Source organism: Bufo bufo, chromosome 4 (genome assembly GCF_905171765.1).
Source record: "Bufo bufo chromosome 4, aBufBuf1.1, whole genome shotgun sequence".
Classification (NCBI taxonomy): domain Eukaryota; kingdom Metazoa; phylum Chordata; class Amphibia; order Anura; family Bufonidae; genus Bufo; species Bufo bufo.
Genome location: NC_053392.1, coordinates 339,626,056 through 339,639,566, shown reverse-complemented (window position 1 = coordinate 339,639,566; position 13,511 = coordinate 339,626,056). Strand labels below are relative to the sequence as shown.

The 13,511-nt window shown below is 43.1% G+C and overlaps 1 protein-coding gene across 1 annotated transcript in view; it reads left to right on the top strand.

Moving 5' to 3' along the window:
* Window positions 1-13,511, top strand: part of REV3L (REV3 like, DNA directed polymerase zeta catalytic subunit) — a 209,996-nt gene that overhangs the window by 134,785 nt on the left and 61,700 nt on the right. The window contains exons 9-12 of the mRNA XM_040428881.1: window positions 2,416-2,558; window positions 2,750-2,878; window positions 11,077-11,314; window positions 13,351-13,487. Coding sequence (XP_040284815.1) covers window positions 2,416-2,558; window positions 2,750-2,878; window positions 11,077-11,314; window positions 13,351-13,487 — 647 coding nt within the window. The remainder of the gene's footprint in view (window positions 1-2,415; window positions 2,559-2,749; window positions 2,879-11,076; window positions 11,315-13,350; window positions 13,488-13,511) is intronic.

Below are 13,511 nucleotides of genomic sequence, written 5' to 3'. Positions count from 1 at the left end.
ATTTAGAATATAGTGATATATATTCGGAATTTCGAATATTCTAGATATTTTTTTCATCAGTAACCTCCCTTCTTGCTTGTGGACCAATGAGGAGGCTGCAATGTCTTTGTCTGAGCTTAGCAACATCCCTAGCAACCAATAGGAAAGTTGCCTACCCCTGACTATATAAGAACCTCCATTTTCTACAGTTTTTTAAAGTTCTGAGAGAGAGAGCAGTGTCATTGCTGTGCTCTGTGCTTTCATCTGGATCAATTACATTAGATAGTTAGCTGATATATATATATATATATATATATATATATAATACAGATAGTTAGTGGGAGATAGTCAGTGTAGGTTAGATAGGGATAGGTTCTGCTGTCCATACATACATGCTACAGATGTCACAAGTTCACAACAATACTTAGTGCACCAATCACTAATATGTAGTCAGACCTGCTAAAATGTGAAGTTGCACGTATTGAGCCAAAATATTTGCATCATTAGTGCCAATTTCGCAATCGCGAATATATTTGAGCACTCTATCTGCATATAAAGCTATTGTAATGTTCTGCTGTGCCAACCATTTTCTCCAGTCTCAGGAAACTTCTAGCAGCTTGAAAAAGGATGGAGCTATAGTGACCCATGCCTGTATTTTGCTCGCATTGCGCGAATTTTACATTGCCGATTTTTTACGATCAAGAAAATAATCTCAAATTTGCGAATATATGACAAATATTCGCGAAATATCGCAAATTCGAATATTGCCCCTGCCGCTCATCACTACTTGTCAATAAATCGCATTCTGCACTTTGCATATATACCTTGGAGTGCTGGAGGTTTTTTTCTGTGTGAACAGGGTGAGGACCCTACTCCAAGCACCTGAAACGGTGTGCCACAAGATATCTATTACGTAGATGTAAATTCATATATACAAAAGAGTTTAAGTTGTGGCCATACACATTTAATAGCTGTGCGCCAAGCGTGAATGTGTTTTCAATGGGGGGAGGGGAGTAAGCCACTGCCTGAGACTTCTGTTGGAGGTTTATCTCCCATGAGATCAAATGGATGTGAATGCTGAACTTCAACATGCCTGATCCTTCATCTGTTGGAAGAGAGCCTTCACATCCTCATACACATAGTGTAATCAGCCGGTTCCACCGAAATCAGAGACTTCATGCTTTTGTGTGTGTGGCCTGCTTTATAGTTCAGCATCTTTTGCTTAGAAAACAGCTACTTACTGGTATCTGTGATCACAACTTTTCTGGAGTAATATATCCAAATGAGTCCCATGCATAACATGTATTGCCAGTATTGTACTACCACGAGCTAGGTTTCTTGCTAAGAAAGTTTTATATTTTCTCCAGTTTATAAAAATTATTTATGAATTGCAAAAAAAAAAAACTGTACATTTTACGAATAACCCAGCGTAATGGAAGGCATCGCTGTTTAGCTTTACGTTCTTCGGATCCATCTGGAGAACAGAAAAATAAAGAAAAAAAATTGATCTGTTATTTTGAGCATCAGTTATGATCAGTTTGTGTCTCTTCCGTCAGAGATCAGTTATTTTTGACAAGAGAAAATCCTGCATGCAGTACTCCCGGCTAAAATAACTGATCTCTGATGGAAGTGACATCATAACTGACGCTCAAAGAAAGACGGATCAGTTATTTTTAGGCTACTTTCACAATTGCGGCAGAGGATTCCGGCAGGCAGTTCCATCACCGGCAATTACAGACGCATTTGTGAGACTGATCCGGATGCAGATCCGTCTGACAAATGCATTGCAATACCAGATCCGTCTTTCCGGTTGTCATCTAGAAAAACGGATCCGGTATATTTTTTTCTTCTCATTTTTAAAGGTCTGCGCATGCACAGATCGGGAAACTGGATCAGTTTTTTCCGGAACACTTAGTACCGGATCAGGCATTAATACATTTCAATGGAAATTAAGGCCGGATCCGGCATTCCGGCGGGTGTTGAGGATTTTTTTCCGGAGTGAAAAATGCAGCATGCTGCATCCATCCATCCCTAGGATGGAACTCAATACCGGAAAAGAAAACCGCTAGTGTGAAAGTACCCTTAGTCCAAACTGATGCTAACTGAGCATAACTGATGCTCAAAATAAAGGATCCGTTTTTTTTCCTTTCTGTGCTTCTGACTGATCAGAAGAACAGAAAGCTAAACGGTAATGTGAACTCATCCTAATTTGTGGAGTGTTTTTTGATTGAAAGAGTAGTAGATTCACTAAACCGCCTTCAAGGCAGAGTAGAGGAAATTTAATTTAATCATGTCTGCAATAGACACGGAGCTAAGATGCTGACCTGGTAATATAAAAGATGTCTAGCCGGGCCACTTGATCTTTTTCTGCTGTTTTTTTTTACTTTATCTTGGCTATTTCTTATCTGTTATTTGCCTGCCATTCCTTGAAAACAGGACACTGTCACATTCGATGGACTCCAGCAGCGCTGCAGAAGATTTCTCTGCGGAGCTAACATTGCATTCACAGTTGGATCTGTCGGAGTCTGTTCCTTGTACACCAGCTAACTTAGTGGAGGTGCACAGAGATCCGCAGGAAAGTAAGACCCTCTGCTTCTTGATATTTATGATGCTTAAAGGGGTTACATAGAAAAAGGTTTGTGTGTCCTAAATGTCTGATGTCTACTTTCTGTCACAAATTAAATTTGTGATGGAAATCTGTTGACCATATTACATCTTTTTGGTGAGCAGATCACGTGTAAAGATGACATCATATATTCTTCTTTCTTAGAAATTGAGCCATGTGAAGATAAAGACTGTACAGATGCTTTGATTGATGAAGAAGCCATTTTAAATATCATGGAAAATAGTCAGTGCTTCCAACCTGTTCCTCAGAGGTTGAGCCAGTCTCCTGTCTTCTGTGAGTAACTCTTTGTGTGTACATTTATGTCCATTCTTAGAGGGAACCTGTCAGGAGATTCATGCTGCCCGAACTCCCGACAGGCTCCAAGGTTACATGCAGCTATGGTATACTCTAAAATGCTGAGGAATTTCAGAGAAAACATAGTTTCCAAATGATCTAGGACTGTTATGGAGTAATCTGGGTGGCTCCCTGTGCAGCCCAGCTTGATTGACAAGTCTTTTATTTATTTCTTTTTTTGCATGAAGAGAGACACATGTCAATCAAGCCAAGCTGGCGTGGAGCTGCCTAGATGCCACTTTTCTTTGTTCTGTCAGTGTGTTGGGGTAGAACAGTCCTGTTCAGGCATTATTAGGACAGCTTTCCCTCCTGGCAGAAAAAGTAATGTTCTAAACCAGGAAGTCGCAACCCGCGGGCTGCATGTGGCCCCCAGAGCCATGGTTTGCGGCCCCCGTCCTGCTGGGCAGAAACACAGCTGATCGTGTGATCAGCTGTGTTTCTGCCCGGAGCACCGCACAATTGCAGGATTACAGCTCCTGCTCCTGCATGTTAGCAGGAGCAGGACGGGTCCCCAGCTCTGAGACAGCACGAGACCCGAGGAGAAGGCAGAAGCAGTGTATCAGCGCTTCTGCCTTCTCCTCACACAGGTGAGCAGCGCGCTGTGCAGTTTAGACCCGTGTTCCGCATTTTGCGGGCACTAATAGAATATGCCTGTTCTTGTCCGCAATTGTGGACAAGAATAGGACATGTTCTTTTATTTTTGCGGAACAGAAGTACGGACCCGGAAGTGCGGAACATCGTGCTGCCCCATAGAAATGAATGGGTCCGCAATTCCGTTCCGCAAAATGCGGAACGAAATTGCGGACTTGTGAATGGAGCCTAACATACATGAAAACATAGCTGCTGGATGGTCCGGCAGGGCACTTGATCAACTGCTGGTCCAATCACGGTCTGTGACTGGGATTTTCCCTTTCTTGCAGTTGGTGGTAATATAATAGAAATGCTTCCTTTTGGAATAACCTTTTAAGAATTCCCATGGCTTACTTAAAGGAGTTGTCTAATTTCATGATATTGATGAAGGATCCTCAGGATAGGTCAGTGATGGCTAACCTCCGGCACTCCAGCTGTGGTGAAACTATAACTCCCAGCATGCTCCATTCATTTCTCCCAAGCAAGTGTACATCTTGGGAGTCCTAGTTTTACCACAGTTGGAGTACCAGAGGTTAGCCGCCATCACAGGGATAGGTTATCAATATCGTGAAAATGGACTACCCCTTTATCCAAGCCTTTTTGTATGTCACTCAATATTATGGATGTGTGCAGCAGTAAGTGGAAAGCAGCTTCTTATTGATAGATCGCTTGTAAGGGACAGAGTTCATGAATTGTATGCCTCACAATTACGGTTGAATGATAAGAGACACATGAGGATGAGCTATTGGAGAGAAAAGGAGCCATATATTCTAGCACAGGGGTTTTGTTCAGTCTGTATGTACCCCTGGCCTGTTCTAATCTACCCTACCTATAAATATATGCTGGAGAGGGTGTCTTCTAGCTCACTTTACCATCTAGGACAGGGATAGGCAACCTTGAAACTAAAACTCCCAGCATGCATACTTGCTGGAGTGGCAGAGGTTGCTGATCCCTGATCTAGGAGTCTGGATCTAAAGTTAGTACTATTGATTCAATGGATCTAATAGATTGGCAGCCATTCTTTTTGTTCCTTGGTGACCATCCATGTGTCAGCATTTCGTTTTAAAGAGGACCTTTCACCGATCCTGACATTGTGAACTAAGTATCATGACATATACAGCGGCGCCCAGGGATCTCACTGCACTTACTATTATCCCTGGGCGCCGCTCCGTTCTCACGTTATGTCCTCCGGTATGTTCGGGGACTTGGCTATAGTAGGCGGAGTCTGCCCTTGTTCTGCTGGGCGTCTCCTTCTCCTAGGCTGTAGAAAAAAACCTCCCAGGCTGTGAGCTCTGCGCTGCGATTGGCCAGCACTACAGCCTAGGAGAAGGAGACGCCAAGCAGAACAAGGGCAGACACCGCCTACTATAACCAAGTCCCCTAAGTCTCCGCCTACTATAACCAAGTCCCCGAACATACCGGAGGACATAACGGGAGAACGGAGCGGCACCCAGGGATAATAGTAAGTGCAGTGAGATCCCTGGGAGCCGCTTTATATGTCATGATACTTAGTTCACAATGTCAGGATCGGTGAAAGGTCCTCTTTAAAGGGGTATTCTCATCTCGCTATTTGAGCCTCCCCTGCAGCAGCTCTGCATTTCACTTCACTTCCTGCTTTCCAAGCTTCTCAGGCTGGGTGGGCTTAGGCAGTTTAAGTGAAGGCCAGCCACGCCTCCTTATGACATCACTCAGAGCTCAGTCCTTGCGTGCTCGTTCATGAGGAATGTATGACTCATCACTCTGGCAGCCTGCCGTCTATGTGAAGCAGCTTCTGCTGTTCAATCCTCACTCTCAGAGCAATGCTAATGCACCATGAAGGAAGTGCCCTAGACAAGTGCAGCCCCCAATATGCCTCCATCAGCCACCCCCAGTGCCTTCAATACACCCGCCCGCCCCCGCCGAGCCCCGCAACAAGCCCCGCCCCCACCGAGCGGCAGCTCCGATCCTCTCCCTATCTGATGCGGCATGAATGTTCTAATGCGCATGCGTGGGTGCCGGCGTGCGCGCTCCTGAGCAACAAACCGGCTGCCTGGGTGAAACAAAAGGTCCTCTCTGCGCAGCCGTGGCTCAAAGATGCGGCAGAGGAGCGGGCCGTATCCTTTGGATACAGGATACAACTGTGGCACTACATAAACAGAATAATTAGAACATGGGTGAGTTTTTTTTTATGACATTAAATTAGAAAAATTACGGAGGGCATCAGTTGGATCATATGAGATATGATCTTAAAGATGAGAATACCCCTTTAAGATCCAGTTGCTGGCGTGCCACTTTGGGGTGGTAGATCTTTTGGTTACATGTTAATAGATCAGGTCTTCTAATGGTTTGGTCACATGTTAATAGATAAGGTCTTCTAATGGTTTGAAACTCACTGAAAAAAGTGGCCTAAACGGGTGGAAATGCTCCAAACCCAGACACTGTAGCGCATCTATAACTGGGGGAGCAATTCCTCCGCATCCGGTCCGCAGACAACACCAGTCCCCAGCAAAAAATGCGTACAATGGAGGATGCCGGTGCGGACCGCATGCACCACAAGGACATCTTACACAAAATCATGCATTGTGCAGATGAAAAAATATATATACACAATTCACTGCAAAAAATACACCAAAATGATACGCAACTGACAATACTAGCTAATTCCTCAGGCCGAGAACTTTGCCAATATCTTCCAGTCAGGAACATATTGGAGCCCCTCATGCACAACGTCACGGTGTCTCAGCACGCATGGGGTCCTACCACTAAAACGCCTGTGGTGTGTAAACAGGGTCTTCTAATGGTTTGGTCACATGTTAATAGATCAGGTCTTCTAATGGTGTTGATTACAATATATTGTTGTCAGACAGCAGTGTATGGTAAAGACCTTCATTCGTTGTCTTGCCATTTGGTGTATTAGTATGTGAATGCTATATCCTAAATCCCACAAATCACGTCTTATTGATTTCTAGCGCTCTGTAAAGTCTGCCGGATACCCTGACCACCCAGGAGCTCTACACATTTGAGCTCATCCAAGCTAAATTGTATCTAACCCTCTGCAGTGGGATAGCGGAGTGAAGAATGATTTGTGTTGTAAAGAGATTTATTGCTTTCTCCCTGCGGGGTCCTAAAAAGCCTGAGACCGATAAGACCTAGAAACGGCAGACACCAGATCAAGAAGCTCCAATTACATGATTGATGATTGCTGATTTCACAGAGTGCTTTCTGCCTGCCTTTCAATGAGCAGTGAGACATTAATGTCTCGAGCCTCTCTTTCTGTTTTTCAGCATGAGCCTCTCTTTCTGTTTTTGTCATTTTCTCTAATTGTTCAAAATATCATCTTTTTTTACACTATAAAATATAATATTGCGTAGATTTTTATTAATTCATGAATGGTTTCATTAATGATCCTGCCAGTTTTCTTGTTTCATGCTGTGTAAAATTTTCCTGCAGAGCCTAGGCATTAGTATTCAGCGTACAGATGTCAACATTGCGCCTCTGGCAAGGCACTCTGTTGTGAATCTGCATTCCAAGGAGCCCGAGTGGGCCCTGTAGGGAGATTTTACACAGCATGCAGCAGGGGGGCCAGCAGGAATGGCCAATGAAATTGGATCTCGGGATAAGGTCTTTGAAGGTTAATGAAATTTCATAGTCTTCCTATTACTGTTAAGAGTTAATTTTAAAGGGGGCTTGTCACATTGAACATGGAGTCTGACCTGAAGGCAGCATATTATAGAGCAAGTGGAGCTGAGCAGACTGATATGCAGCTTTATGGGACAAGATTCAGTAAAACTTGTATTTCATTCATTTAAATGTCTGCTTATTCTGGGCTTTGATGTCAAGGAGGCGGAGCTATCAGTGACTGACATCCTTCCCTCTATGACTGTGTATACAGAGATAGCTGTCAATCACTGATAGCTCCGCCTCCTTGATGTCAAAGCCCAGAATGAGCAGGAATTTAAATGAATGAAATACAAATGGACAAATGTTTTAACCATAAAACACTGACCGTTTAATACTTTATGAGCAACGTTAAAGGGTTTTTCCAGAGTTAGGGTCCATTCACACGTCCGTAATTTGGGTCCGCATTCGTTCCGCAGTTTGCGGACCCATTCACTTTCAATGGGGCTGGAACGGATGCGAATCCGCATTTTCGGGATCCGCATCTGTTTTTTCGGGATCCGCAATTCCGTTCCTGAAAAAAATAGAACATGTCCTATTCTTGTCTGCAATTGCGGACCAGAAAAGGCATTTTCTATTAGTGTCTGTGATGTGCGGTCCGCAAAATGCACATTGCAGGTGTCCGTGTTTTGCGGATCCGCATAGACCCTAACAATGTCGATGTCCCCTCCTCCGGATAGATAATCAATATCTGGCACCCCAGCTATCAGCACTGTGCATATCAACTTACCTTGTATACAGGTGTGCTTGGTATTGTAGCCCTGCCCCATTCACTTGAATGAGACTGAGCTGCAAGTAAGCCATGTGACCAATGCACGTGATTTCACTGGTCTTGGAAGAGGCTCTCTGGTGATCGCCACTGCTTCTTCAAACTCCTGATCGTTGGGGAGGTGCCAGGAGTTGGACCCCTGTTGATCAGATATTGATGACCTGTTTTGAGGATAGGCTATACTCCTGGAAAGTCCCCTTTAAAAGTGAGCTTGCTATTATGACAACCTAATAAAATAAGGACATATGATATATGATACATTATGGGTACAATTATTCTGTAAACTAGCCCTAAAATATGGGACTGTATGGAAAGCACTTCCCGGTTCTGAATGGCATCACATGATTTACTCTGGAGTCATGGGGGATATTATCTAGTCCGGCACTCCAGAATTCAGTCTTCTAAAGCTCAACTTTTTGAGCTCATTTGCATTAAAGGTTTTGGGACTTATTGCATCATCTTAATGCTGCTCACTCCTGTTTTGAAAAGTGGGTGAGAAAGTAAGCCAGATTAACCAGTTGAGCTGATTTAAGACATATCTATCAACTGCGACTGCAACGTTTCAAAAATTATACCACTAAAGGGATGACGTAGACAGTGGATTAACATCTTCCGTTTACGTTCCTTTTTTGCGGTCCGTATACAGAACCATTCACTTCAATGGGTCCGCAAAAAAAAGGAATGTACTCCGTACACATTTCATTTCCTTTTTTCCGTTCCTTTCAAAGATAGAACATGTCCTTCTATTGTCTGCATAACGGACAAGGATAGTACTGTTCTATTAGGGGCCAGATGTTCCGTTCCGCAAAAAACGGAATGCACACGAATGTCACCTGTATTTTTTGCGGACCGCAAAACACTGAAAAAGCCATACGGTAGTGTGCAATAGGCCTTAGAGGTAGAAAAATCTATTAAACATTTTGTGACTTTTGCTAGATTTGGTGCAAATTTCCACAACCACAAAATCCCCTCATGAAAAATCTCCCCCATGGAGTGTATGTCACGTGATCATTTTCTGTTGACTAGCTGAGGGGAGTCATGTGATGCAGAATTCTAGCTTCTTTTTGTAATTTTTGTGGGGACTAGTAAACTCTGTTAGGTCTGTCTTAGTCTTATTTATGTGTATTGTATTTTCAAATATTTACAAATATATCTAAAAAATCCATCACAATCTCATTCACTCATTGACAAAAAGAAAATAATGCACCAAGAAGTTGTTGAAATCAAATGAAACTTTCTATATGTGAATGTAATGATGATATACATTGCCTGGCCAGAAAAAGATCACACAATCTAATATTTCGTTGGAACGCCTTTATCTTTGATTACAGCACACATTTGTTTTGGCATTGTTTCCAAAAGCCTCTGCAATGTCACAACAATTTTTTTCTGTCCAGTGTTGCATTAATTTCTTGCCCATTTTCCTTGGGGGGACACAGGAGACCTTGGGTATAGCTCAGCTCCCTAGGAGGCGTGACACTAAGTGAAAACTGTTAAGCCCCTCCTCCAGCCGCTATACCCTCAGCCTGGAGAGAGAAACTGCCAGTTTTTGCTTAGTGTCCAAGGAGGCAAGACGCTCCCTGCTCTGCAGGGCTGTTTTCTCCTTGTTGTTTAATTTTTGATTTTTACTTTTTTAGCAATAGACCTCTCTGTTTCTCCCGGGGTCGAGCTGCGCCGGTGCCGGTCACCCGCACTGCTGCCTCTCCCACAGAAGGCAAGGTGGACCAGGGCAGCCTAGCTCCCCTGCATCCCGCCAGCGCAAGGGTCGCCCGCACACCAAGTCCCTCTTCCAGCGTCCTGCCACTACTGTGCCAGTAGCTGAAGGGGCAACCCTGCTGGAACGGACCGAGGGTGAAGACTGCTGATGGTGAGAGAGTAGCTTCTCCAGCCCTACGTCTCTGGACTCCGGACTCTGTGGTGGCCAATCCGTGTGTGAAAATTATGTCTCTTTATTCCTGAACCACTCTTTCACAATTTGAGCTTGATGAATCCTGACATTTCATCTTGACATATGCCTGTGCCATCAGGGAAGAAAAAATCCTTTGATGGAATTACCTGGTCATTGAGTATATTCAGGTAGTCAGCTGACCTCATTCTTTAGGCACATAATGTTGCTGAACCTAGACCTGACCATCTGGGAGGCTTACCTATTTGCTTATTTAAATCCAGGTGGTGACTTTTTATTTTTTTTGCCAGGCAGTGTATGTAAGCGATTACAATATTGGAGCGAAATGATGATTGGGAAAACTGTACAACTGAAAGGAGGCTCTAGTACCCTGTTAGGTCGCCTCTAGCCTGGATACAAGATGAGATACGGTTGGACATGGAGGCATACAGGTTCTGTATGGTATCCTTAGGCACATTTGACCACAGATGTTGCAGCTGGGCCTGTAGACCCTGCACACTTATAGGTTACTGAAGCTGGTGTCCCAGCTGGTCCCATAAATGGCTGATTGGTGATAAATCTGGCGACCAGGCAGGAAGTGTTGCAATCTGGCAGAGTATTTTCTAGGAAATCCTTGCTGTGAGTGGATGAGCATTATCCGGCAGAAAAATACCAGTTGGAAGCCCTACCATGAGAGGCAACACGTGGCTGCATGATGTCCTGCACGTAACGCTGAGCTGTTGTATTCATCAGTAAAGACAACATGGTTCCAGTCCGTAGCATTCCAGATTTTTTATTCATGACACCACTGCAGTCCAGCATTTCTATCGGGGTGCATTATTTTTTGTGTTTGTAAATATTCAATATATTTGTGTATATTGATCTAATACAAAAATGTACCTTTCTCTGCTTTTTGTAACTTCTTGTGTCACCATCTGCACCACTACCTCCATGAAGCCTCTGTGTGTACTGCCTACTTTAACTTTCAAATTCTCTTCCCTTCCCCATAATTAAAATTAGGAATAGCAAACTGCACATGCATGACTACCCAGGCAAGGCACATTTAGGTTCCTTCTAAAAGATTATGTTTAATAATTGGCACGCAAGATTTATCATTATAGTATTAATGTAAATATGAGTATGTTTGTGGGGCAGCTCCTTTAATAGAACATGAGTGTTTTCTTTTCCTTTGCTTAGTGAACAACAGTCAAGATCAAGCCATGATAAAATTGCTAGCTGGTCTAGAAGATGATGGCTATCAAGTGGATCTGTCCAGGCGGTTATCACAGCATAGTTTGTCTGCAAAGTGCAATACCATGTTGAATAGTGACGATGAGGAGAATGAACCACAAGTGGAGAAAGAGGAGATGGAGCTTAGCATGTTAATGTCCCAGAGATGGGACAGCAACCTGGAAGAACATGACGGTAAAAGAAAGTATGTATCCATCTAGAATTTCTTTATTCTTCATTGGCCTCTGAATATATCTGTACATGAGATTATAGATTTTATTTCCCAGTAGTTTTATTCTTGGATCAGAAAGCAATTATACAATACAGTAAAAATGATTTAGACATTTGTCAGTCCCTCAGCTGCCCCTTAGTTAAACAGGTTTTTTCAATGGTAATTTCTTATGACATTTACATAATTCCACCGGTTTTTCTTTTCCTATTTTTCTTGAAAGACATAAAGCATAGTGGAGAAAAAAAGTAGAATTTTTTTTGTACCGATGACAGAAACTATCTATTACAGCATGGCCAGAGGAGATTAGTGTACAGAGCTCTGCTTGAAGTACTGTAAGAAGCACGCCACCACAGAGGTAGGATGGAGAAAGGGCTCCAGGACAGCAGAGTGTACTCTGCTGTGTCAACGTCATTCTTGCTATAGAGCGAAGGAGACAGCGACATGTATCAAAAAAAGGCACTACGGGCATGCCTGTGATTAGTTAGAGGTAAATACTGTCTTAAGAACATTTTTGAGATTTTTTTGGACCACAGCTTTGTGAATTGAATAACCGTTTTGCCTGTTGCTTTTCTATACTTGACCCTTAGGTGAGAAATATACCAACAGAATGCAATTACTGTACCTTGGAAAGTTGCTTGTTAGGCTGATAACTAGTTTGTTTTATGTTTTATTTTGTATTGATTTTTAGACTGCGTTTACATCAAATTTGGGTAGTACTTTCAGCACGAACCTTTTGAAGAGTGCAAATTAAAGGGGTTCTCTAGGCTTTTACAATATTTATTTTGTCTTCTAACCTGTGGAAGGAAGCAAGATCTCTTTAACAGTAATGACCTCTCTGTTGTGCCGCTGATTCCACCATGTCTACTGCTCTTGCATGACCACATGGACTGGCCGCGGGCTCTTCCGCTGAGATCCCAACTGGATGTGCTTCTGAGTTTTCCCGTTTAGCTGAACAGAAAGAATCAGGAGCACATCCGATCAAGACCTCAGCAGAAGATCCCACACCCAGTCCTTGTGGTCATATGAGCACTTCAGAGGTGTAAGTGCTGCTGAAGGTATCTTGCTTCCTTCCACAGGTTAGAAGACAGAAGGATTTTTGTAATATCTTACGTTTAAAGGTTAGTGTGCCATTTCATGAATTTCTGAAGTGCATGATTCATTTTGACTGGTATATTTCTTAAAGGAAACCGGTCATCAACTTTTTACTGCCCACACTAGGGGCAGCTTAATGTAGAAACAGACATGCTAATTTCAGCATTCATTCATGAGCTAATATTAGGTAGATGCTAAAAATGTGCTGTATATTCATCCCAGCTTAACCAGAGAAGAGTCACAACTGCCTGAGAATAGTCTGGCTTATTCATGAGTTCTCCCCACCTACCTGCTTATGATTGATAGTTTTCTGATTAGAAGCAGGAGGAACAGGCGTTCATGAATAGCCATGACTCTTCCCAGGCAGCTTGTGACTCTTTACCTGCACTGGCTGCAATTATTATACAGCAAGTTCTCGTTAACCATTTCATGTTAGGTGGCAGAATGATGAAATCCACTTGCCTGTTGTTACATCAGTGAGGGCAGCAAAAAGTTTGACCGGTTCCGCTTAAAGGGTTTGGGCCATCTCACAGATTGGTGGCATATTGCTAGGATGTGCCACTAATGTCAGATAGGTGCAGGCCCCAGAGGTGGGACCAGTACCTATCTGTAGAGCAGGGCTCCCAAAGTGAATGACTGTGCACCGCGCAAACACTGCCACCCTCCAGTCATTTCACTGGGAGTGCCAAAAATAGCCAGGCACCGAATCGGCTATTTCCAGAACTCCCATAGAGGTTAAAGGGCCATGCTTGCACATTCACTTCTATGGTAATTCGGGAAATAGCAGAGCATGCTCACTCAGCTCTTTTCACAACTCCCATAGAAGTGAATGGAGACCATGTTAAAATAAAGCTATAGTAGGTTTTTTTTGTCACTGAAATGAAAATTGCTTTTTTTTTTTTTTTTGTTTGTTTTAGCTTTGGTAAGAACAGTAATGAAAGCTCGTCAGAAGAGGAGGACTCCACAGACAATGAAATGGAGTGGAGTTGTAATAAGATGTTTCTAGCAGATTTTTCTATACCTCAGTTAGATGGCACAGCTGATGAAAACAGCGGTAAATAGAACCTTTTTTTGTATT